Source organism: Marmota monax, unplaced genomic scaffold (genome assembly GCF_021218885.2).
Source record: "Marmota monax isolate L192 unplaced genomic scaffold, Marmota_monax_Labrador192_F-V1.1 WCK01_AAM20220418_F8-fsc00020, whole genome shotgun sequence".
NCBI classification, from domain to species: domain Eukaryota; kingdom Metazoa; phylum Chordata; class Mammalia; order Rodentia; family Sciuridae; genus Marmota; species Marmota monax.
The window spans coordinates 12,651,922-12,675,093 of NW_026692912.1; the positions used below are offsets into that span (position 1 = coordinate 12,651,922).

Sequence of the window (23,172 nt, forward strand, 5' to 3'; positions counted from 1 at the left end):
CGCCATGCACAAAAGTGAATTCAAAATGGATCAAGGAACTTGATATCAAATCAGAGACGCGCCGTCTGATAGAAGAAAAAGTTGGCTACGATCTACAGTCGGTGGGGTCGGGCTCCAAATTCCTCAATAGGACACCCATAGCACAAAAGTTAATAACTAGAATCAACAAATGGGACTTACTCAAACTAAGAAGTTTTTTCTCAGCAAAAGAAACAATAAGAGAGGTAAATAGGGAGCCTACATCCTGGGAACAAATCTTTACTCCTCACACTTCAGATAGAGCCCTAATATCCAGAGTATACAAAGAACTCAAAAAATTAGACAATAAGAGAACAAACAACCCAATCAACAAATGGACCAAGGACCTGAACAGACACTTCACAGAGGAGGACATACAGTCAATCAACAAGTACATGAAAAAATGCTCAACATCTCTAGCTGTCAGAGAAATGCAAATCAAAACCACCCTAAGATACCATCTCACTCCAGTAAGATTGGCAGCCATTAGGAAGTCAAACAACAACAAGTGCTGGCGAGGATGTGGGGAAAAGGGTACACTTGTACATTGCTGGTGGGACTGCAGATTGGTGCAGCCAATTTGGAAAGCAGTATGGAGATTTCTTGGAAAGCTGGGAATGGAGCCACCATTTGACCCAGCTATTCCCCTTCTTGGTCTATTCCCTAAAGACCTAAAAAGAGCATGCTACAGGGACACTGCTACATCGATGTTCATAGCAGCACAGTTCACAATAGCAAGACTGTGGAACCAACCTAGATGCCCTTCAATAGACGAATGGATAAAAAAAATGTGGCATTTATACACAATGGAGTATTACTCTGCATTAAAAAATGACAAAATCATAGAATTTACAGGGAAATGGATGGCATTAGAGCAGATTATGCTAAGTGAAGCTAGCCAATCCCTAAAAAACAAATGCCAAATGTCTTCTTTGATATAAGGAAAGTAACTAAGAACAGAGTAGGGACGAAGAACAGGAGAAGAAGATTAACATTTAACAGGGATGAGAGGTGGGAGGGAAAGGGAGAGAGAAGGTAAATTGCACGGTAATGGAAGGAGACCCTCAGGGTTATACAGTGGAGGGGGTAGAGAGAGAGGAGGGGAGGGGAGGGGAGAGGTGGGGAGGGGGGAGGGTGGATGATGGGAAAGGCAGCGGAGCACAACAGACACTAGTATGGCAATTTGTAAATCAATGGATGTGTAACTGATGTGAATCTGCAATCTGTGTATGGGGTGAAGGTGGGAGTTCATAACCCACTAGAATCAAAGTGGGGAATATGATATGTCAAGAAATTTGTAATGTTTTGAACAACCCACAATAAAAAATTAAAAAAAAAAAAAAAAAAAAAGATTGAATTGTGTTCCATTATGTGCAAGATGCTATTATAGGTATTTTCTTTCTACAGTCTCTTTTAGTCTTCATAATAACCCCATGAGGTGAGTGATATATTGATGTAAAGATGACAAACTCAGGCTCAGAGAGATGAAGTAACTTGCAAAAGGTCACACAGCTAAGTCTTAAAGGCCTCAGGGGTGCTGACTTCAGAGTTGTGCTCTCAGCCATTGTTTGAAAGGGATGAGTGGGACAGATGGATTTCTTACACCATCAGTGGGCTCATTAGAATTTGAGACAATCCCTTTTATTAGTTCCTGGTCAAATAGTTGATACAGACCCAGCTGCTATAGACTGTGGGACAAAGACTATTCAGGAGATTTTTACCTATGTTGGGAAAATGGAGAAAATGATAGCAAGTAGCACATAGGGAAGGGGTGGAGACATGACCAAAGACATTGCCAGGTCTTCTTTCTCCAAATACAAGGAAATCTATTAGAATATCCAGCTAGCAGTTCCATGTAGTACAGCAAGGACCCAAATGCTGGAAGACAAATATAGAGAAGATGCCGAATATTTTTGATCATATGTCAATATGCTTGAGATTTTTCAATGGCTGCCCATTTCTCTTAGAATAAAACCGAGAATGCTTCTATGAATTGCATTACATTTCCCTCCATGACTATGTAATACTCTATCTTTAGCTACTACTCCTGTGCATATCCCCAGTTTTCTCTCCTCTCTCTCTCCCTGTCTCTCCTCTCCAGCTGAACTGGACAAGAGCATAAACTGTTTACTCTGCATGGAATAAGATTTCCTTACTCTCTTTACTCAAGTTGACTTATCATCCAAGACTCTGGTGCTTTTCATGACCTTCCAATCCCTGTCCATTCCAGGTTAGGTTCCATGTTATATGATCGGATACCATCTTATACTTCCCTCTCCTTAACAGGAATTTTAAATCTACTGTCTGGCTTCCTTTCTAAACTGCCAGCTTCAAATATATATATATATATATATATATATATATATATATATATATATTTTTTTTTTTTTGAGTGAAAGAATGAATACAGAGTTGAACTCCAACACCTTTGATCTCCACTAAGGACAATATTTTCTGCAGATCGTACTTGAGATTGAACCTGTAGGAGGTAATCAAGTGCCTGCAGTTGAAGGAGAGATGGCCTGCCTACATGAGCTGGAAACTGGGTAGGTCCTGCTGGCCTCAATTGTCAAAATTCAATAAGGCAGACTCACCAAGTCCTTGGGTTGGCAATTCTCTTTGCACATTAAGTTTCTGCAGTGTTTGAAGAAGATAAAGAAAAGGAAACACTGTATTTTCTCACTAATTTAGATTGAGTATTTCCCCCTTTGCTTGCCTGCTACTCAACCTGACTCCTCAGAGGACTCTCCTCCCAGGTGCTTCCAATTTGATGGGGTCCCTTTCCCTTGAGGTGGTGTTTCAAGTGAAGGTTTGGTCCCTTTCACTGCTACAGTTGCAGCTCTGAATGCACCAGCACGGAGCTCTCTCTGCTGTTCCTGGCTGGGTTGCTAAGCAACATCCCTGCTTGCCTGGAAATGGGGTGAGGCTTGTACCAAGCTTGTCAGGGAAGAGGACACTGGGTACAGTTACTCAGAGCTCCTTCTCTTACAGATTCAGTCATTTTTGGCTTCTGTTTCTAGATGCCATTCTCTTTGTTTAAAAACTCCATTATTTCTTTGGATTGCGCCCTTGCCTTATTTGGGATTTTAAAGGTAAGTGTTGCCATTTGTCAACTGTTAACTTCTAGAAGTTAACTCTTCTCCGTTCCTATGCTGGAGATGATGCCAGAAGACACACACACACACACACACACACACACACACACACACAACAAGGAAAGCCAAGGGGCATAATGGAACAATGTTTCATACCTTGGTTGTGGGCCATGCCTGGATCAAAGGAATAATGAAAGCTAACTTCTATTGGATGCTTGCTAGGTACCAGGGAGACCTAGGCAGGCCTTAACTACACTAACTCATGTAAGTCATGGGAATGTGAACCAAAGAAATGTGTCATGGCAACCCAATGCAGTAGGAGTATTCTCTTCACACAACAGAAGAAAAAGAGGTGCACGGAGGTTCAGTGACTGCGGGATCACACAGTTTGTAAAGGACCACACCAAGAATTGAACCCCTGGGGCCTCAGACCCAATGCTTCAAACCTTTCCAACTCATCTTGAACACTTAATACCTATGCTAAATAAGTAATTGCAAAACTTATTTAGGTTTCAGGTTTGAAGACTTATTTAGGTTTCAGTGGGTTCAGGGAATAATGTGTGCCTTCTTTTCCTCTTTGGTCAATATGTGCTGAGTCCATTTCCTACGACTTGGCTGATGTAGAACCTACTGGGTTCAAGGGTAGCATTTCAATTCCCTTTTTTTCAAAGACCATTATTATGCTTTTGGAAGCAATTAAAATCCCTCCTCATGATATAGTTTCTTCATTTTTATCTTTCCATCAACCAGAGAAGAAAAAAAAAACATGGGTTGTATGTTATGGCCAAGGATGACAATTCTGCAACTTAGGAGATCAGGAAGACACAAATAATATAAATAAGTATGGTGAGAGCAGGAAGCTCAACAAGGATAGTGTCTTCACCCAGCACCGTGTACTGTCTTTAGAAGTCATTCTCCATCCCTCCCCTCTGTTCTAAAGATCCCTGCTAGTCATGGAGGCCAATAGTGGATGGCTCTTGAGATGAGTTCTCAGTAGCCTTGGACCAGCCTGGTCCAACTCCACCCATTATGTTGTAATGTGGGTATCAGCCTTGCTGACCAGAGGTCTCCTCTTTGTACTATAGCTTTGGAGAAGAGATGATAACCTTTATTCTGACCTCAATTACCCATGCCACCAAACACCACCTGCCCATTTCACTCGCACAGTAACTTTTTCAGAGAGGAACCAGGCATGCAAGTCAATAGTCCTTTGCCAAAGAGGCAGGCTCATGAGCTCATGGCTGAGCAAGAAATGCATCTGGGCTCTGAGCCAGACACCATTCTTCCAGATAGAAAATTGGCCGCAGGCAGCCTGTTTTCTCCTGGGTCCCTGATGAAGCTCTGGGATTCAGGTATCATTATGTATAACACTATCCCCTTACCCTGAGTCTGCTTGGTGGAGGAATTTAACAGCTCTATATTAAAGGAGTGGCACCCTGTGATATTTACAGTTTGGCTATTCTTATAGACAGATGTGTTAGAGTGCTTATGTTGTACTTACTGAGGAAATAGCCTGTGGTGCAGTGAGGAGGCTAATTCATAGTCCATTACTACTTGGGTAGCCACAGACAAGTTACATTAACTATATCAGTCTCATTTTCTCCATGTGTGCACTGAAGTGGAAATTAGACTCACCTCCTTGGGTCACCGTGAAGTTAAATATGATACTATGGTCTATATGCTGGGGCCCACTCACATTCAGGTTTTCAATTGATACCCATTGTGATAGTATTCAGAGGTGGGGACTTTGGGTAGTGATTATATCACGAGGGCTCCACCATCAAGAATAGGGTTAGTGCTCTTATAAAAGAGACTACAGGGAGCTCCCTCATCCCTTCCACCATGTAAGGACACAGCAAGAAGACATCTTCCATGAGGAACAGGTCTTCACCAGACACCAAATCTGCTGATTCCCTGATCTTGAACTCCCCAGCATCAAGAACTGTGAGAAGTACATTTCTGTTGTTTGCAAATTACTCAGCCTCAGTATTTTGTTATAGCAGCCTAAACGGACTACGACACAGATAGCGCACATCAAATCCTCACTATACTACTTGGTCTAAAAATGAGCTCAATTGATTTCAGCTATTATTATTTCATTTTTTTTTAACTGTGTTACCTATTTAACAAATAAATAGGCTTCTTGTGTTGGGCACTGTGCTAGGCTCTTTAAAAATACTCTCTTCTATTCACAACCATATTAGGGAGGACCTATGGAAAAACCTCCTTTCCTTTTACAGAAGAAGAAACTGAATCCGAGACAGGCTATACCTCTCAGTCAAGTTGCATAGCTAGTCAATAGCCAAGCTCTGAGGCCTGCTTCCGATCTCTAAACCAGAGCTCTTAGCCTTTTGTTTCTCATTCAGGAATATTGTTAAGTATAATGGTTAAATCACTAACCTGGGAATTAGAAAATTCGAGTTCTAATTCTGTTCTTTGGTGGCCTGATAATCGAGGAAACTCCAGTGCTTGGGCCAAGCCTTTTAGCTCAAAACCCTTTGGGGCACTAGAGGAGTAACAGGTGACATTACATTAATTTCTAATCATGTATCAAAAATAACATCATATAATGAACAAACTCTCAGCATTGTTTATAATCATTCCCTAATTTATGAGAGCATTATGATTTCCTTCCTTATTCAGACCTGTGGCAATGTCAGACCAGTCTCCCATCCCTGGATAAAGCTGGCAGGAATCATTAGTTGATGTGGTGCACGTGGGGCATGGGTAGTCATCTTCTATGATGTCAACACTCAAATTTAGAATTGCAGCGTGGGTACCCCTTCTTTCTCCTTATCATAAGCCATTAAGCTTCTATTCAAAATGTATACGAGAGCTGTTCTCTTCTTGGGATAAATGATTCCATTTAGAAGTTCCATCAGGACTGTGCAGTCATAACAGTATCAGAGTCTTTTTGTATTGTCTGTGGGAAGGACTGTTCCTGGGATGAAACCAAGGCAGCTTCAGTAGAGACCTACCAACAAGGAATTTTCTGTGTTTTAACTCGACTTTTGATTCATGAAATCCACTTGCTTAATCCAAGCTGCTTAACGGAGGTTTTTCTTTTACAGATTTAGCAGACTCTGTTTCAAACTGCATGTCCACCCTTGTACCAGGGTTGATGACCTAGACTCTCTTGTCTATTCAAGAAGCAACACTTACCCGTGCATTGCTCTTCATCCTCTAAACTAGCTTGTTATGTTTTAATTTTGAAGCATCTGTTAGTTGATACTTATAAAAAAAAATACCTTCTCAACAAATTTAGATCTAGCATATGTTGAGTGAGATTTATTAAAGTGAGCACCATATTCCTATCAAGAGATTTATCTTTACCTTAAGACTGCTTGAGGACAGGATGGTGCTGTACGAATGGCTACATGAACTTGATTTGTGATCCTAGGACAATTCTACTTGAGATGGTTAAAAGGGAACTATATGTATGGTTGAGACTGGATTGGAGATGCCGACCCAAGGTGTGTAGCATTTCAGAATGTTCAAGATATAATATTAAGGGGTCTGTGAAATAGTGCTCAAAATGTATGCCAGGGCACATTTTTACTAGGAAAAATCCCAGAGTTTTTACATTTCTTGAAGAGATATGTAACTCCCTGCAAATTAAGTAAAATTAAAGAGACCTGTAATTCCTCCCCAAAATTATATAAATTCATGTAATAAACATGAGGCACTTCCTGGTCCATGATTCAGATCTATTCCATTCCATCCCTTGCATCATTCTTGATTTCTGAGTTGGTTGGAAGGAAAGGAGAATTTCAAGCCAAGATGGTCAGAGAATGCACCATATGCCTTGACTCAATGTTGACAGATGAGATGCTGAAAAGCAAAGAATGACCTTATGCTTGTAACTATAGGCTCTTAGCATAGTTTGGAAAGAGAAAGAATAGAGATTGAAAACTTCACTCAGGCAATCTCTGCCTTCTAGGAATTTTGGATTGGCAAGACCAGAGCTACTGATAGTATGCAGGTTCCAGGAGGATTGTGACCTTCACTTTACCTGAGGTCATTATCCATCTAAGGATTTGACTGATCCTTAATGGAAAAATGCCCGTGTATATGATTTTGATTTCAAGAAAAAGAAATGGAGAGAGGAAAAGACAGAGAGGGAGAAACAGAGAGACAGAATTATGTTTTGTGCACGTAAGTTGGATAACACATTAGGTGAAAAGTCAGGGGCTGATTCTTGTGTTGCTATGGCGATGGAGCTACACAACCTTTCATTCTGAAATGGTGAAAGGGAGCTAAACTTTATAGTCAGTGTACAAAGCTTGTAGAATAACTTTGAATATACGTCCTTAATTTCTGAAAGCTGACGTTTTAAACATCTTTATAGACCCCTTTAGCCCTAAGAATCTTCAATTCTATGTATTTGATTTTCTGTTCATTCCTCCTGATAAATGGACCATTTTTAACCTTAATCATGTATGTGGCCTTAAAATCTATGTTAACTGTCATTAACCGTGTTAAATTGGCTTTCTTTCTATTTATTATGTCTGGCATGTTTTATTTTCAACCTGTTTTATAATTTGCGATTTCCTATCTGACAACCTGCTTTTTTTACTGATCAGTTTTATCCAGTTACATTTATTGTGATTTTTCTATGTAGCAAGCTTTGTTATTGTGTCTGTTTATATATGTTCAGTTATTTTAATTTTTTCTTTTCTGCTTTCTTCTCCATTTTTAATTTTTCCTCTATTAACTTGAAAGTTATGCGATCTGCATCTATTATATTAGGGGTTAATCACTCCTCGCCCTTTGGTGGTATGATCTCTTCCCCTGATCATTTATCACCATCTAGTGGATTCTTATTATTATCACTTACATTCCAAAGAACAGATAATAGGATAAAAATGTTTTCCATGGAGATAATTTTATCAATATAGACACCCCAACAAGCATCGCACATTCCAAATTATATTCTTGGACTTGAATAATCCCAAATCTTCATTTTTATTGTGTCCATTTGTTTTATATGCCAATCTTTTCTCCACTTAGCAAGATGTAGTCTCTTGTGACTATGATTTTAACCGCCAAAAGGAGCCTTACTGTTAGTGTGACCCTCTTCTTGCCCTTCTCTTTAATAGGGGCAGATATATCAGGGTCCAGAATTTTCCAATGATTTTACTTGATAGCTAATTAATGGCTTTCTGTGGTTTCCATGGCAATGGCATGCTTTGCTGCCAGGCCTTATCCAAATGGGCATTCTGTTCACTCTTGTGTCTTAGCATCAGCATATTAATCAGAGACTGCAGGTCCTTGGTGCTGCATCCAATTGGTAAGACACTAATTGAATTAAAATCTCACTTGAAGCCTCCAGGTTTCTCTTCCTCCCAGGTAGAGAGGAACCCTGTTAGTTCACAGGGCCAAAAAGAAGCATTTGGAAATCCACAGAACTTTGTGGCCCTTCATAGCAAAGTATTTTTCTCTTACCCAAGAATAAATTTCTGATGTCTGAATGTTTCTCCTTGAAATTCTCTCTATGTTTATGACCTTTCCAATCACTAGACATGGCTGTATTCTCTCACGTGAAAGGATTGAGTTAATGCTTTCAAGGTGAAGAGCAAAGGCTTTTCCCAAACATTCAGTTGGTGGAATCTGGTGAAGAACTCAGATTGAAAGTCCTAATTAAATTGTGATGAGGCTTAGGAAGTAAGTGCAGTTAGAGATTGTGTGTCTATCTGTAAAGTATTGAGCAAATACAAGAGTTGTTACATTAGGAATCCAGGGATGTGCATGGTAGGTGGAGATGAAGGAGAAAAGTTGGGGGGGGGCAACTGCAGAACTGTCTGAAATTCATTCTTCAGGTCATAATGGTTATGGATGATGGTCTTATATCCTTTTATCAGATCACAATCCTCATTCCACTTGGTAGGTTTACTACTTAAAATGATACTTTAAAAAAGTAATATTAGGACCCATGCCCTTAAGTGGCCTATTAATACATTTGTGATTTTGTATTCATGGTTTCTTTGGTCATTCCGTTCCTGTCTTTTGGTCCAACTCCTGATCATTTCTCAACTCTCAGAAACATATCCCTTCTGTAAAGCTATTTTCCAAACTCATGCCTCTCTCTGTGCCTGGCTCCATGATAGCTAGTCTTGGAGTATTGTCTCAGTATTGTTCTTTGTAATAGGTTTGTGTGTGTGTGTGTGTGTGTCTCTGTGTGTGTGTGCGTATGGGTGCGTGTGTGTTTCATTATTTTTAAGTAGCACAAGGCATGTACCATTTACTTACAAATATTTATACCTTTGGTATTATCCTGCCACTATTAGGTGCTTAAGAAAGATTTGATGATTTACTAGCCATTCGCAAAATCTTGTGCTTGATAGATAAACTGTGATGTGATCTCTGGCAAAGGATTTCCACACTAAATGAACACTGAACCCTCTTAAAAGCCAAAGCCCAAAATTTATGTAGGTGTGAAGTGCACACTAATTGTTAAAGATGTCATAAAATGTATGCTAATTCATACTAAAAATGAGAACATTAAAGTTGGGATTTAGCATTCTGGGGAAAAAAAAACTACCCCTACTTGAATTGGATAATACTTTACCTCTTATGCACTGAAGTCCTCCATTTTCACTTTAATATAAAGTACATGAGGGATGGTGTTCTCTTTCCATTATACTATCACAAACTCAAGAGACTTCAAAGACAAGTCTCTGAATTTTATCTAGTATAGCATTAATGTGGGAGAGAAATATACCCTCCATAACTGGAGGTATGCAAGATGGTCAATGTATGGAAAGAAATTCTAATTGCTAGCTTTGTTTTATAATGTAAGCTGGAATGAGAGTTACTGCTTCCCTTCTGCAAAAGAAGAATTTAAGGAAAATGGAAAAGAGGACTAATTAGCTTCCTGTCCCCTCAATGGTCCAATCAGGGAACAGTGGTGACTTCCCAACAGCAATGAAGAAGAAATTTGCGCTGGGCAGAAGCTTAAACCAAAGTAATCCTATTTTCTCTTCCAACTCTAAATTTTTGTGATTCTGGAGTTTGCTGCCAATGCAGAAATAAGGATCCAGATGGTTGGGATGCACCTCTTATGAGCAACCTCTAGCAAAAGGATGAATGGCGAACCCTAGAGTCTAAGAAGCAGTCTCTACCCAAATCCTCTACAAAAGTGCTTTGAGATCAGCTTTCTTCCTTTAGTCATTTCTGTTCAACCTCAAATCCTTCACATGGCTTCTCACTTTTCACAGATGCCAGAGAAGTGGCAGTGTTTATGCTGTTGTGTAGATGGCCAGGTGAGTGTGGGTACATACCCATGTGTATTAAGTGTTAATGAAATGAAATTATTTTAGATACTTGAGGAAGCTTGTGTGGCCGAACAATGGTAAACAAAGCAATGTTAAAACTTACATTATTTTTTTTTTTAAATTATGGCCCTTGATTTTATTCAAACTAAGACTTTAATATGGAATGCATTTGTAGGAAATCTGACACTACCCTATTTCTTTTTGGTGAAAGTAGCAGGAGGAACCTCTTCACATGCACAGAATGACTATCAAACAGAACATTTCATCCCTTGGAAGCTTTGCTGAAGGGGAAAACACAAAAGTGGCCAGTGTGTTTTGTAAGAAGTTGCACATTTAAGGGCATCAGAAAGCAGGATTCAAACTCAATTCAGGCAGTTATTGTGGGTGTTAAAATGGGTATGCCATGCCCCCTGGTACCTATTTTCCAAACTAAAGAGTTTCCTGCACTAATATCTGAGGTTACTTTTCGCCCTGTGTTTATGTGAATGTGTCTCCTCCCAAGCTCACCTGCTGGCCAACTTGCATCAGTTTCCATTTATTGAGAAGAAAAGAAGCCATATGAGTAAGAAAGTAGTGTCATTGCATCCCCCCACCCCTGTTTGAGAATGAGTCAAAGAAAAAAAACCACAAGGAAATAAGCATAAAGAGGGAAGAAATCTTAACCGAAGAAATATCTTCTTTATCTATGTCCATTTCCTCCCACAAGGAAAAATGGCAGTGTCAGTTGTACATTACATATCTCTCTCTCTCTTTAGTGTTTAATCTTAGCACCTGCACAGCAGAGATCTTTACAATTCATTGCATAAGCTCTCCCTCTCCCCGCTCCAGACAGCACCTGAGGCCTACCGAGCCACTCCCTCAAAGCTCCACCGAAGGCTGAGACCCTTCTTCATGACAGAGTATAGAAGTAACAAACATGCCCAACGGTTTTTATACAGTTGCTAGAACGTTTTAGTTTCCAACAAATGAAGATTTTTCCTCCTTTTCTTTGAACATTAATTACATTTTACAAATTTTTGTGTTTTGTTTAGCTTTGCTTTGTTCTGTTGTGTTTGTACAACAAAAGGGACAGTCCATGGCCCGGGGTCCCGCGTTAGCAGAGTTTGGCTGTCATCTGGTCCGACTGTTTCAGGATCTCGGTGTTGTAGAGGTCCAGTGCGTGGTTCACCCTGATGATCTCGCTGTTGGTCAGTTTCAGGCGGTGTTTCAGCATACACGAGAACAGGTCCAGCTGGGGTTTCCCCGGGGCCACCGGAGGGGCCAGGCGATTAATTCGGTCCCGAATATCCAACAAGAGGAGCATCACCGACGAAGAGGAGTAGAACTGGCCGCCCTGTGTGTAGGACTGATTAACCTGCTGCACTGCGCTGCGCAGGAGGTCGGCGTTGAACCTCAGGCTGTACCCAAACACCTGCACATCCGAGATCTTGATGTAGAACTGCCTCTTGGAGGGATCAGACAGGTCCACGGGGCCCTGGCCAGTCTCATTCCGCAGCAGGGTAGGTAGCCGAGTCCGACTACGTAGGTAGATGTGGACCGTCTCAAAAAACGTTTTCCACCGATTGCCCAGCAAGAGAGTCCAGTTGTAGCATTGGCTGTTTTGGAGACGGATCTTCTCCCAACGAGGGTAGCCGAATTCCCCAAAGGGCATGTTCCAGCCCTCGGAGTGGCTCCCGCTGAAGGGATTGACATAGACAAAGAACATGGGGTCCAGGCTGCTGTTGCGCATCTGGCAGATGCGCATGGACATGCCGATCACCATGTGTATGAAGTCCATTCGGTTCTTGTTGCTCTTGAGAGTGAGGGACATGCGCTTGCGCCACCGAGGGTCGAAGAATGTGTCCAGGCGGATCTCGTTGCTGATGAAGGTGGTATGGACGTAGAGGCGCGAGTCCATCTTCTGCAGCAGGTACTTCAGCTCCAGGTCCTGGAAGTCCAGGTCGGTCTCGAAGCTGATGAACTGCTCGCTCCGCTCAGAGTCCACGTTCTGTGGTTCGCAGCGGCCTCGGTACAGCTTGTAGCCTTTGTTGCAGGAGCCACAGAGGGAGATGTTGGCCAGGCTGCACATGGCGCAGCTGTTGTTCCCTCCTATGATGCAGGGGATGGGGCGCTGGCAAAGTGTGGTGCTACCGTGGCACACACAACTCCTCTGGCTCTCCAGGAAGGTTCCCCAAAACCCGTTCTCGTTGCAGTAGAGAAGAGACTGGACCCTTGCAAGCCACTGCTGAATTGTCCTGGGGAATAGAGGAAAAATGGAGTACATTAACCACTTGGTGGGGGTCTGAGTTGCTCTGTACAAATGATAATAGAAATTGGAGCCACCCAAAGAGTGACTAGACTGGGGGGAGAAGTTATAACTGGAAAAACATTGAATGTAAGTTGCAATGACTAAATTGTGGCTCCAGTGCCACAAACCAGCTCTATGACATCACACCTTACTGTTCTCATAATATGCAATGTCTTCATCTGTAAACAGGAGGTGGAGTAAATTTGGGGGAATTCCCCTCAGCTCTATGATTCCAATCCAATAGCCCCAAAGAAGTATTATTTAGGAAATAAAAGTATCTAAACACAAGTACTCTAAATGGATGACAAGAAATTGTAAAAATAATAATAATAATAATAATAATAATAATAATAAATAAATAAATAAGAGTCATGGAAAGGACCTTTGGGGTTATTTCTTTTAATCCATATCAGATGATTCAACCCCTTCCACACAGTGATCCAATAGGGTTATATAACATTCAACAACTTCAACAAAAACCAAATTATACTTTGTCATATTCTTGAAATCATGTGGTGCCCCCATCCTGATGACCTTGCATGATTCTCACAGTGATTTTCTCAAAACATGCAAGAAAGCTGTTATTTCAGCCATTTCCCCAGAGCTCCAAATTCTCAGTTCAGTGGCATTCCAATGTCACATGCATCTCTAGGCCCCTCTGCCCCTCAGCACTATAAATGATACCAGAATCTATACCCCGATTCCAATGAAGATGGATATATGCTCAGATAAGAAGCAACAGGAGAACGGGTACAAATACACAAGACAGTCAGCCTGGAGGCCTCTCATCTTTCCTCATTTTTGTGCAAGTCACCTCTTGGCTGCCTTCCATGCCACAAATAATTCCTTACATGTGTCTAGCACTTTTTACCCTGCACGGGATGCAGTCACTTCGATCTTCTTATTTGAGTCTCACAACAACACCCCCAAAACAGCCTAAGGCTGGAGGCCATTGAGAGATTTCCTAAAACCCTGACTCTTCCACAATCAGCTGAGGAATGCTGGGCAGTGCCCCTCGCCCTCCAGTCACAGCATGGGGCTGTGGTAAGGATTACATAAATTTTTATACGAAGGCTTAGCTTCAAACTTGGTAGGTATTAAGAGCCCGATAAAATTTAGCTCTTATTATTCCTGCAAAGGGACTGTCAGGTTTGTTTTATAGACATGGCAACAGAAACTCAGACGGAAAGTGATGGATTCCAACTCATGTGATGAGTACAGGCAGCTCTCGGCTCCTCGTTGTTGCTTTTGGCAGGACCAGTCAATCAAGGGTCAAGAAGACTTTTCTTAAGGTCCCACGCATGGTGGTGATGTGGATGGTGACAGTGGTGGTGTCTGTGGTTCAGGATCTTCATTTTAGGAAGCTGGACACAGGAGCCGATTTACCTCATTGGACCCTTGGGGGGAAGTGTTAGCAGACCACATGTGCTATCCCTGCACTGATGATCCACAATGACCAAAGCATGAGTACCAGGAGCCAGTGGAGCCCGGTGCCCAAAAAGCATGGCTATGGACCCAAGCAGAACTGAGTTTAAGCTCAGCTATGGCGCTGGGGGCAAGTCACTTCATCTCTTTAGGCCTCAGTATCCATATCTACAGCAGGGATAATAAAGCCCATCTCATGTGGCTGGTGAGAGGATACAGTGAGATAATATATTTAAAGAGCTTAGAAAAGCCTGGTATTGAGCAATTATGGAAAAGGTAGTAATAAAAAGTACTCTTATCCCAGAGAATAAGCGTTTCCTTTGAAGGCACTGAGACACTCTCAAGGATGCCGCTATCTCTCCCGGGTTTGAGGGAAGCCATTTTGTAATATCCATTTGAAAATGGATACTGTTGAAATGGCTTCCTGGCATGCTTTGCTTCAAATAAGTGGCTTATCAGCTGAGAGAAAATGGAGGAATAATTAGCTTTTGGAAACACTCTGCCTTTTAAATTCATAGAACCCTTCCTGCCCTTGGCAACAAGACCACCCTACAGCACCCCAGACAGTGGCCTTGGGACCCCACCCTTTCTCCTCAGTTTCCCTTCAGGCTCTTAGGCTTCAGAGGAGGGGCCTCTCCTTCCCCAGCACCCAGCCCAGAGCCCAGCTCTATAAACCTTTGCTGAACAAATGAATTTTGCTGAATGAATGAACAAAGCTTATTAATATTTTTCACTTAAAAATTAAAGAAAGAAAAAGAAAAACAAACTTCCCTGTCTCCCCCCCCACCCAGGACTGCAGGATCAGTTTTTCATACCATCCGCCCACACCGCTCCAGGCCTCCCTGGTCTCTGCTTCGTGAGACCAATCCCATTACAGCCTGGAGAACAGCAGCAGGCCCAGCCTTCAGGAACACGGAGCTGGAATAATAATGAGCTGTGTGGCTCTCACCTCCCAAACCAGAACATTGACTGAATATTGGGGTATGAGTCATCTGATATTTTTGTGAGCTGCAGGGGCCCTCCACGCGGCTCTGATTGCGTGATTCCATCTGACAAGAGCGTCATTTCAAAATGCCTCTTTCAAATGGCCCACACTTGCTCCTGTCACTCCCTCTCCAAGTGACAGGACAGTACCCCATTTAGAGCTCCTCTGTCCCCATCTGCAAGGCATTCTATAACCCCGTAGAGCGCCCCCTTTCCCGTGTCTCATCATTGGGACCCTTTGTCGGGGCCGCAGCCCCCACTCCTTGAATCAATGCTTCATTGTGGCTACGCTCTCAGAATCCTCGGGAGGGGGGACATAGGAAGATGAAAGTTCCTGGTGATGCTGCAGGGAGCAGTGGGGCCAGTGGCCCATTAGGATTCTAGCCCTGTCGAGCAGGAGGGGTGGCGGACAGAGGCCCTCTGAGAGGCCTCAGGGAGCTGCGCAGCACCTGCATCTCCTGACCTCAGAATAATCATGAGGTCGTGGGCTGCATCAAAGAAGGCATTAATGATACAGCTCGAGGGCTTGGAAAGGAGGTGGTGTTCAGGGGGAGCCCGGAGCGCAAGGCTGCAGGGAAGACGAAGGAAAAAGGTGGGGCCTGGGGATGGGTGGTAAGAGAAGGGGAAAGTACTTGGGGACAGAGTGACAGGGAGCAGGTGGAGCCGATGAGCAGAAGGGGCTACCCAGAGCCACTGGAAGGGCAGAAGGTGAAGGGATTCAATAAGAGTAGGCAGTTCCAGAAACAGAAACACTCTGCTGAGATTTGCTGGTCAGAACTCACAGACTCAGTGAGTGTGGACATTGGATGGACCGCCTGGGAGTGGGCTAGTGGTTCATCCCTGTCCCGGATCAGAGAGGGACCGAGGTTACCAGGAAGCCCTGACTCCCAAGGTCAGTGAGCACTTCTTTGCTTTTCAATATTTCATCTTGAGATTATACCCAGAAAATAAAAAGCTCATATCATTTTTTTTGGTGTATTTGTTTTTAACACAAGAAAACTCCAGTAATGTGAAACTGGCATCAATGTGAACAATCCCCTATACCTTCTCCATCTCCAGGCAGTGCTCTGAATGATAACCAATAAGTCACAACTCTGCAAGGCTCAACTGCAGGTGGCACCCTGATCCAGCTGGGGGAGTCTGTGGCTTACAGCTATTGAGCACTCACTGTACAACAGGCAGAGTGCTAGAGGCTCTTTGTGCCCACGTCCCCTGAGCAACATGTGTACCTGTCTCAGTGTTACAGATAAAGATAAAAGAGTTCTCGGGACATGAGATAACCTGTCTATGATCACGCAGTCACTCCACATTCAAGCCCCAGACCCTACCTCTGGCATGGGTGCACTTTCTGCTGTGAACCACAAGGTGAAATTATTACAATAAGTCAGACAAGGGGGAAGCAAGCCACCCAAAGAGAGATGAATTGAGATAATGGAAAAACACAGAAAGTTTGAGCTTGTGAAGGGCCTATTATCACATTCCTTGCTTCCTCTGGACCTGCCAGGGTCCCTCTCCTCCATTCACAGATAATTGGGGCTCATGGACAAGTGCACAGGGAGAGGCTGGGGACCCGGGGTAGGAGGGACTGTGATCTATAAATATCATTTCCCAGGTTAGCTGGTGACAGTCTGCCTCAACCCTGGCAACAGAGAAGCGGCTTAATAGGCCAGCTCCGGAGGGGAGGGTCTTACAAAACTGACAGTCAGTGCGAGGCAACAAGGACCAGGTTTAAAATGCTTTTCTTGGTCCCTAGGGATCCCCAGTATTTTCCATTTGCATCCAGAGCTGAACTCCAGTACATCCCAATCAGCATCTCTCGGTTGGATGGGATTTCAGTTCATTCTGGTGAGGGGCCAGCAGAGAGAAGAGTGGTCTGGGGGAAGGGGGTAGGGCAGGAAGCTGCGTTTTTCATTTCTAAACTGGAAACCCCCGACGCTTGATTGATAAGCACCCGTGGTGGCTCCAAATGGAGCAGCTTGGATCACAGAAGCAGAGAACTTTCAAGAAGGCTTGCAAACGCTCGGCCCATCTCCTTCATGTTCTGACTGTGAGATGGGAGAACAGTGTTTCTCAAGGGCTTTCTACCTCATGGCTGTCACCTCTTTACATCACCCCATGAGACTTCCATTCCACTGATGAAGGGATTGAAGGTCAGAGAGGGATTGTGATTCACCCATGGTCACACAGCATAGACACGGCAGACCAGAGTTGAGCATTTCTGGATCCAAATCCAACCAATTCTCTTTCAGTTACCCTGCAATTTGTTCCTGATTCTCAAAACCCTAGACTGGAAGATCAACTAGGCTTGGGGCCACGGAGACACCTCTGCTACTCCCCTGCTGGCTCTGTCTTTACCTCAGCCAGGGTTTTCTGGCAACACGACAGGTCTCCCCATGAGGTAGCTCGTCATTTGGAGGACAGAGGCTCTGCCTCCCAGGGCTTCCCATCAGTGCTTTCAAAGGCTCACATCTCCCTTTCAGAACCATCGGGCTGGGGAGCCCTGGCTGGGATTCCTAATTCAAGCAACCTCCCTGCTGATTTTAATTGGAGGTTTTGCCTAAGATGGGAAGGCAGTGCCTGGCCTCTGGCATTTTAGGGAAGATCATACAAATGGTGTGCCAAGGAAGGGGGAGCCGGTTCTAGGCTAAAATAGAAAACTCTAATCCATAAGTCTTATTTGCCTCACAGGAGTGTGTTTTTTTAAAAGAGGAGAGGAAATGAAAAAAAAATGAAATTGGAGTTCTGAATTATTCTTTTATTTAAGCCCTGCACTCCCTCTTTGGCGTTTCTCTGACATTGTAATGGGGTCTGAGTGATTCTGTGTGGATCCACTATGGAGACCAGAGACGAAACTGGGGAGACGAATCGTTGTGTTTAGGTTTAGGTTTCTGAGGCTGCTTTGTTCTTTTGTTGAGCTGAGGGTGGGGTGTGTGTGTGTGTGTGTGTGTGTGTAAGGAATGGTGCTCCTACAAGATGATTATGTCAATGGTGCCGTGGTGCTTGGGGCTTAGCTGGAAGGTGGTTTATGGATGTGCTAGTATGAATTATAACTGGCCATCAGAGCCAGTCTGTTCATCACTTTCCCTGATAAACAGCTAGCTTTTAGTCATTCGCCTATCTGAATTTCTATCATTGCCTTAATAACCCACGTCCCCTACTTCCCCCAGTTCTTCACATGCTATTGGAGCCACATCAAGTGGCTCAGAACCACTAGGAAGAAAAGACCAAAGTGAGGTATCCTGGGCTCTTGCCCCGCTGAGGATATTTTCTAGTTTGGAGCTATAGAGAGAAGGCAAGAGGTCTTCCTTGTGGAGGGCAGGGGTGAAGAAAGAAGGAGGAAGGAGGAGAGCAGCCACGTGAAAATCCAGTGGGGTCTTTAAAATTAGGTTGTCAGGAGCTTAATTGGGGAGGATTATGAAACGATTTTTGCAATTACACAGTTCTGTGTCTGGAAGGAGGTGACAGGCGACATCAGCTGCATATTCAAATGCAGTGCTTTGCTTTGGGGCATGGTCGCCCTGAGGACAAGTGAGGGAAGGAGCAGAAGCAGCCGGGATGAGGGCAGTACTGGAAGCAGCCGGGTGCTCGCAGGTGGAGAGCTTGTTCATCCTTCCAGGGCTACTGGCTGGACCAGGAAAGATTCCAAACAAAAGGATCCCAAAGAAAGGAGGGGCTTCTAGGATGTGGGAGTACTGTAAGTGCAGGGCCCTGCTCTAGCACTGTTTAACCTTGGCTATTTGACCTTGCTATCTGACCTTGAATAACTCCCCTGTCCTCTTTGACTGATTTCTCTCATCCGTCAAATGAGGAAGGTAATAACCTACTTTGCACCTTGTCTTAAGAAGCAGAATTGAATCTGCAAAACTCCTGGGAGGTTTCCAGTGCAAGGAAGCTCTGACTGACCATTAGCCATCATCATTACCGAAGGCAAGGAGCAGCCATGTTTTATCAATGACTCAGGTAAAAATATTCCTGTTGGTAACTAGAACAGCCAAGTTGATTATAGCATAACATCCTAGTCTCCCTGGCTGTTCACTCTCCATAGTTCTAATGAATGCTGTCTCCGTGATGCTTGCACAAGAAAGTGCTAGATATAGGCTTTGGAGTCAGGGGGAAAAACAAAAATGTCTTGAATCTGAGCTCTGTTACTTATTATTTAACCTTGAACTAATTGCTTGTCTTTTCCAAGCTTCTGTTGTCTCAACTACAGAATTGAATGATAACTCACCCCATTCAAGGATATTCCAGGCTCGGGTAAGATATGACATATAGAGCTTCTGACATACAGTAGGTGCATACTGTCTCTCATGAAAACAATCTACTGTGCTCCTCTGGAGCTCAAAGGGCAAATGGTCCCCTTGAAATCAGCAATTATAGGTGTAAAAATACAAGGGAGGGAGAACTCAACAAATGCCACTAGATCAGTTGAATATCAATGTTAAACAAAAAGAATTTTTATACTTAACCTCTTCTGTACACCAGAATCAAAACAGATGGATTGCAGATATATGTGAAACAATAACAACCACCAAAGAACTCAGAAGAAAGCACAGGGGAAATCTATGCATGATGTCAGAGTAGGGAAAGAGTTCTTTAAGTCACTTAAATAGAGGAAGAAGCTAATTTTCAATGAGAGAGTATATTTGCAATATCTCTAGCCAATGAAAGATTGGATCCATAATATATGCTGTGGTCAGATTGTAGTCCCCAAATTCAGAGGTTGAAATCCTAATCCCCAGGGTGATGGTGTTAGGATGTGTTGCCTTTTGGGGGATCATTAGATCATAGGATTTGGCTACATAGAGAATCCAAAATCCTTTGCCAAGCACCAAATTTGTCAATGCCTCATTCTTGGACTTCTGAGCTTCCAGAACAGCAAGAAAAGAAAAAATCTGTTGCTTATAAGACAGCCTAAAGCCTTTGGTTTTAGCCATTTAAACAGAATAAGACATTACATAAAGCACTACAAATCAGTAAGGAAGTCATTAGCATAAAGGGAACATAAGCAAATGGTAGGAGCAGTCACATCATCATAAAAATGGATATTCAACAGGCCAATAAGCACATGAAACCCAACTTCATTCATCATCAGGACAATGCATAATAGAAGTGCAATGAGATATCGTTGCATCAGGATGGCTAAAATAAAATTAAAAGATAAAATAAAAATGATGGAAAATGCCAAATATTGGCAAAGATGTGGAGCAAACAAAACTCGATTATGCTACTTGGTTCAGCAATTTTGGAAAACTGCAAGTATCTACTGAGGCATCAAGGAAGTTGAGTATGTAGATACTCTACATCTCAGCAATTCCTCCTATAGTAGTACCCAGCACAATGTGTACCTAAGGCTGCCAAGAGACATGAGTTCAACTGAAGCAGTACTGTGAGAGTCTCCAAGCTGGAGACTAGGGAAATGGCCATCAGCGGAATAGGGTCTACACACTGGAGGAGGAGTGGGCCACAGCTCCTTGAGACAACATGGAGGAACAGCACTGAGGAATGAAAAGGAGAAAGAGCCAAACACAAAGTGTCCATGCTGCATTTTTAAAAGGCAAAATTGACCTAGTGTGGATGCAGCCGTGAGCAGAGCCACTCCCGCAGAGAGAAGGTGACTACGCCCTAGGCTAAGAGGACACAGAGAGCTTCAGTGCAGTGACTGCTCCTTCCTTCCTTCTTCCCTCCATCGCTCTCAATGTCCCTTTCTTCCTTCTTTCCTTTCTATTGGTAGAAGGCCCTGTTCCTTGATCCAGGTGCTGTTTGCACATGTGGATTCAGTTTGTACAAATTCACCTTGCTATATGCACTGTTTCTCTAAATATGCAATACTTCCATGAGACACTTAACTACATAAATCCTTTAAAACAACAATGTTAAGGCAACAACACATGATTTTTTAATACCACTTTCAAAGTTTCTAAAGTCCTTTTGTTTGTTGTCTAGCTCCAATGATCTTCTGTGTCTTGGGTTGGGTTAAAAGGATATCATGAATCACATTGTCATATGAAAAACTGAGGCTCAGACAGGAGAAGTGTGGTCCTGATGGTCACCAGTGACTTGTCATGTCAGCAGACTATAACTTGTACAAGTGTGAGATTGTTGGATGAATTGAGAGGACGGAGGGAGGTGGGAGAAAGAGTCAGGAGGTGCCTCTGAAGTAGGATAAAAAAAGAGCTCCCCACAAAAATTTTAAGAACTTAGTTCTATTTCTGATACAATCCCCTGAGCCGCCAGATTCTCTTCCAAATAGAAAGCTACTTCCAAGCCTAAGGAAAATTTAAAAAAATACTAAAAAACAATAAAAGGAATTGGAGATGCTTATTTTCTTGCCTTAGGTTGTCAAAGTGAGTCAACTACTTGCTACAAACGCAGAATGACAGACACGGATGGAATGGATTCATCCCCACCAGTGCTGGCTTAAACAGACCTCATGTAGTGCTCCGCCACCAGCCCTCAGCTCCCTGCCTCTCATCCACACTCCACCCCTTTGGGATACCATGGTGTTGGGCTTCACGGTTTTCTTTTTTACACTATAAAGAGAAAAGAAATGCTGAAGATATTTTTAGCTTTAAAGTTTCACTGTCACTTGATCGGGGAGATATTTGTTGGCTCTGGTGACTGACAGCTGTCCTGGGATAGCCTGGCTTTATTCGTGGATCTGTGCCACTACTGCCCCCTCCAAATCTCCCCCCCCCCTCTCTCTCTCTCACACACACACACACACACACCAGTCAGGGTCTAGCAAAGTAACCTCTGGGGGAAGTAGCCTTAGGGTGGTTTATAGTAATAGAATATCAGAATCCTAAAGCTGAATGATGCTTAGGCAAGGCGTGGTCTGTGCCACAGTTTGGAAGTTGAGTCTTGAGACATTAAGTGACCACCATGATGGTCACAGGAGTTGTACCCACAAACCAGGCACCAAAATCTTAGCCTTAAGTGTGGCTCCTGAACCTTTCCAAGAATGACACTTCTAATCCTCCTCTCAGCCTTCTCCAAAGGGACCTAAAAATTTTACCCGGGGGACTGTGCATTGGGGAAAGGAAATAGTTCACTTTCAGAAGGTTACTGCATGCTGACTCTGAACTGACACTAGTTTCAGAAGATGCAAAATGTCACTGTGGTCTACTGGTCAGAATAAGAGTGGTGGTCACTGATCAATGGAGTTTTAGCTCAGGCTCATCTCATGGCAGGCACAGTGGGTTTTTTTTTCCTGTGGTACCCTGCCCCAGTTTTAGAATGTACATTTGGGATTATTCCAAAATTGAAATACTTAGCAATTGAAAGTATATCTTCCTTTCCTCTTCCACTACCTATACTATACATATACCTGCCAAATAATAAAATGATAGTAACTTATGGGAAATGGTCCCCCTATAACCATATTCCAAGAAAAACAGCCAACAACAATACAATGACGCAAACAACAAAACATGCACCTGAGGAGCAGCATCCAGCAATGGGTTTAAACTTTAAAATAAATCCACTAAAAAAAAAAAAAAAATCTTGGTTGACAAAGTTTCTAAAGGGCAGCTTTGCATTACAAAACATTTCTTTACAAGATCTCTGAAAAGTGTGTTCTTCTCTGTACTAAAATGTGCCACCCTGGAAAAATAAACAAATTAAAACCTGCTTATATGTGTCAGATGCTTTGATATTTCTCCCACAGAGACAGGAAATCTACGTACCTTCTCCTTGAATCTGGACAAATTCTGTCATTGCTTTATCCAATACAATAAGTCAGCAGAAACCCAACAGTTTATGGACAGAGACCTGAAGGGAGCAGCAGCTTCTACAGCCTGTCTCTTGGAAAACTCCCTCTTGGAGCTCCGGAGACTCCTTCTAACAATATGGCCACCATGTTGGAGGACCAAGTGGAGACCCAGAGATGAAGAGCCTTCAGTGGCATCCAGCCTTCTGACCACGTCTGTAAGGCACTGACATGTCAATAAAACCTCCCTGGAGCCTCCAACCTAGCCCAGCTGCTAGCTGAACACCGGTGAGTAACTCCAGTCCACTACATGTGGAAAAGAATTGCCCAGCCAATCCCAGCATGACCTTCTGACTCATAGATCATAACATGTATAGCAAT

General features: G+C 43.0%; 1 protein-coding gene across 1 annotated transcript in view; it reads right to left on the minus strand.

The window, feature by feature from the left end:
* Positions 1 to 10,505: 10,505 nt before the first annotated feature.
* Positions 10,506 to 23,172, minus strand: part of Brinp1 (BMP/retinoic acid inducible neural specific 1) — a 171,645-nt gene continuing 158,978 nt past the window's right edge. Inside the window, exon 8 of the mRNA XM_058581649.1 lies at positions 10,506 to 12,621. Coding sequence (XP_058437632.1) covers positions 11,481 to 12,621 — 1,141 coding nt within the window. The 3' untranslated portion in view covers positions 10,506 to 11,480. The remainder of the gene's footprint in view (positions 12,622 to 23,172) is intronic.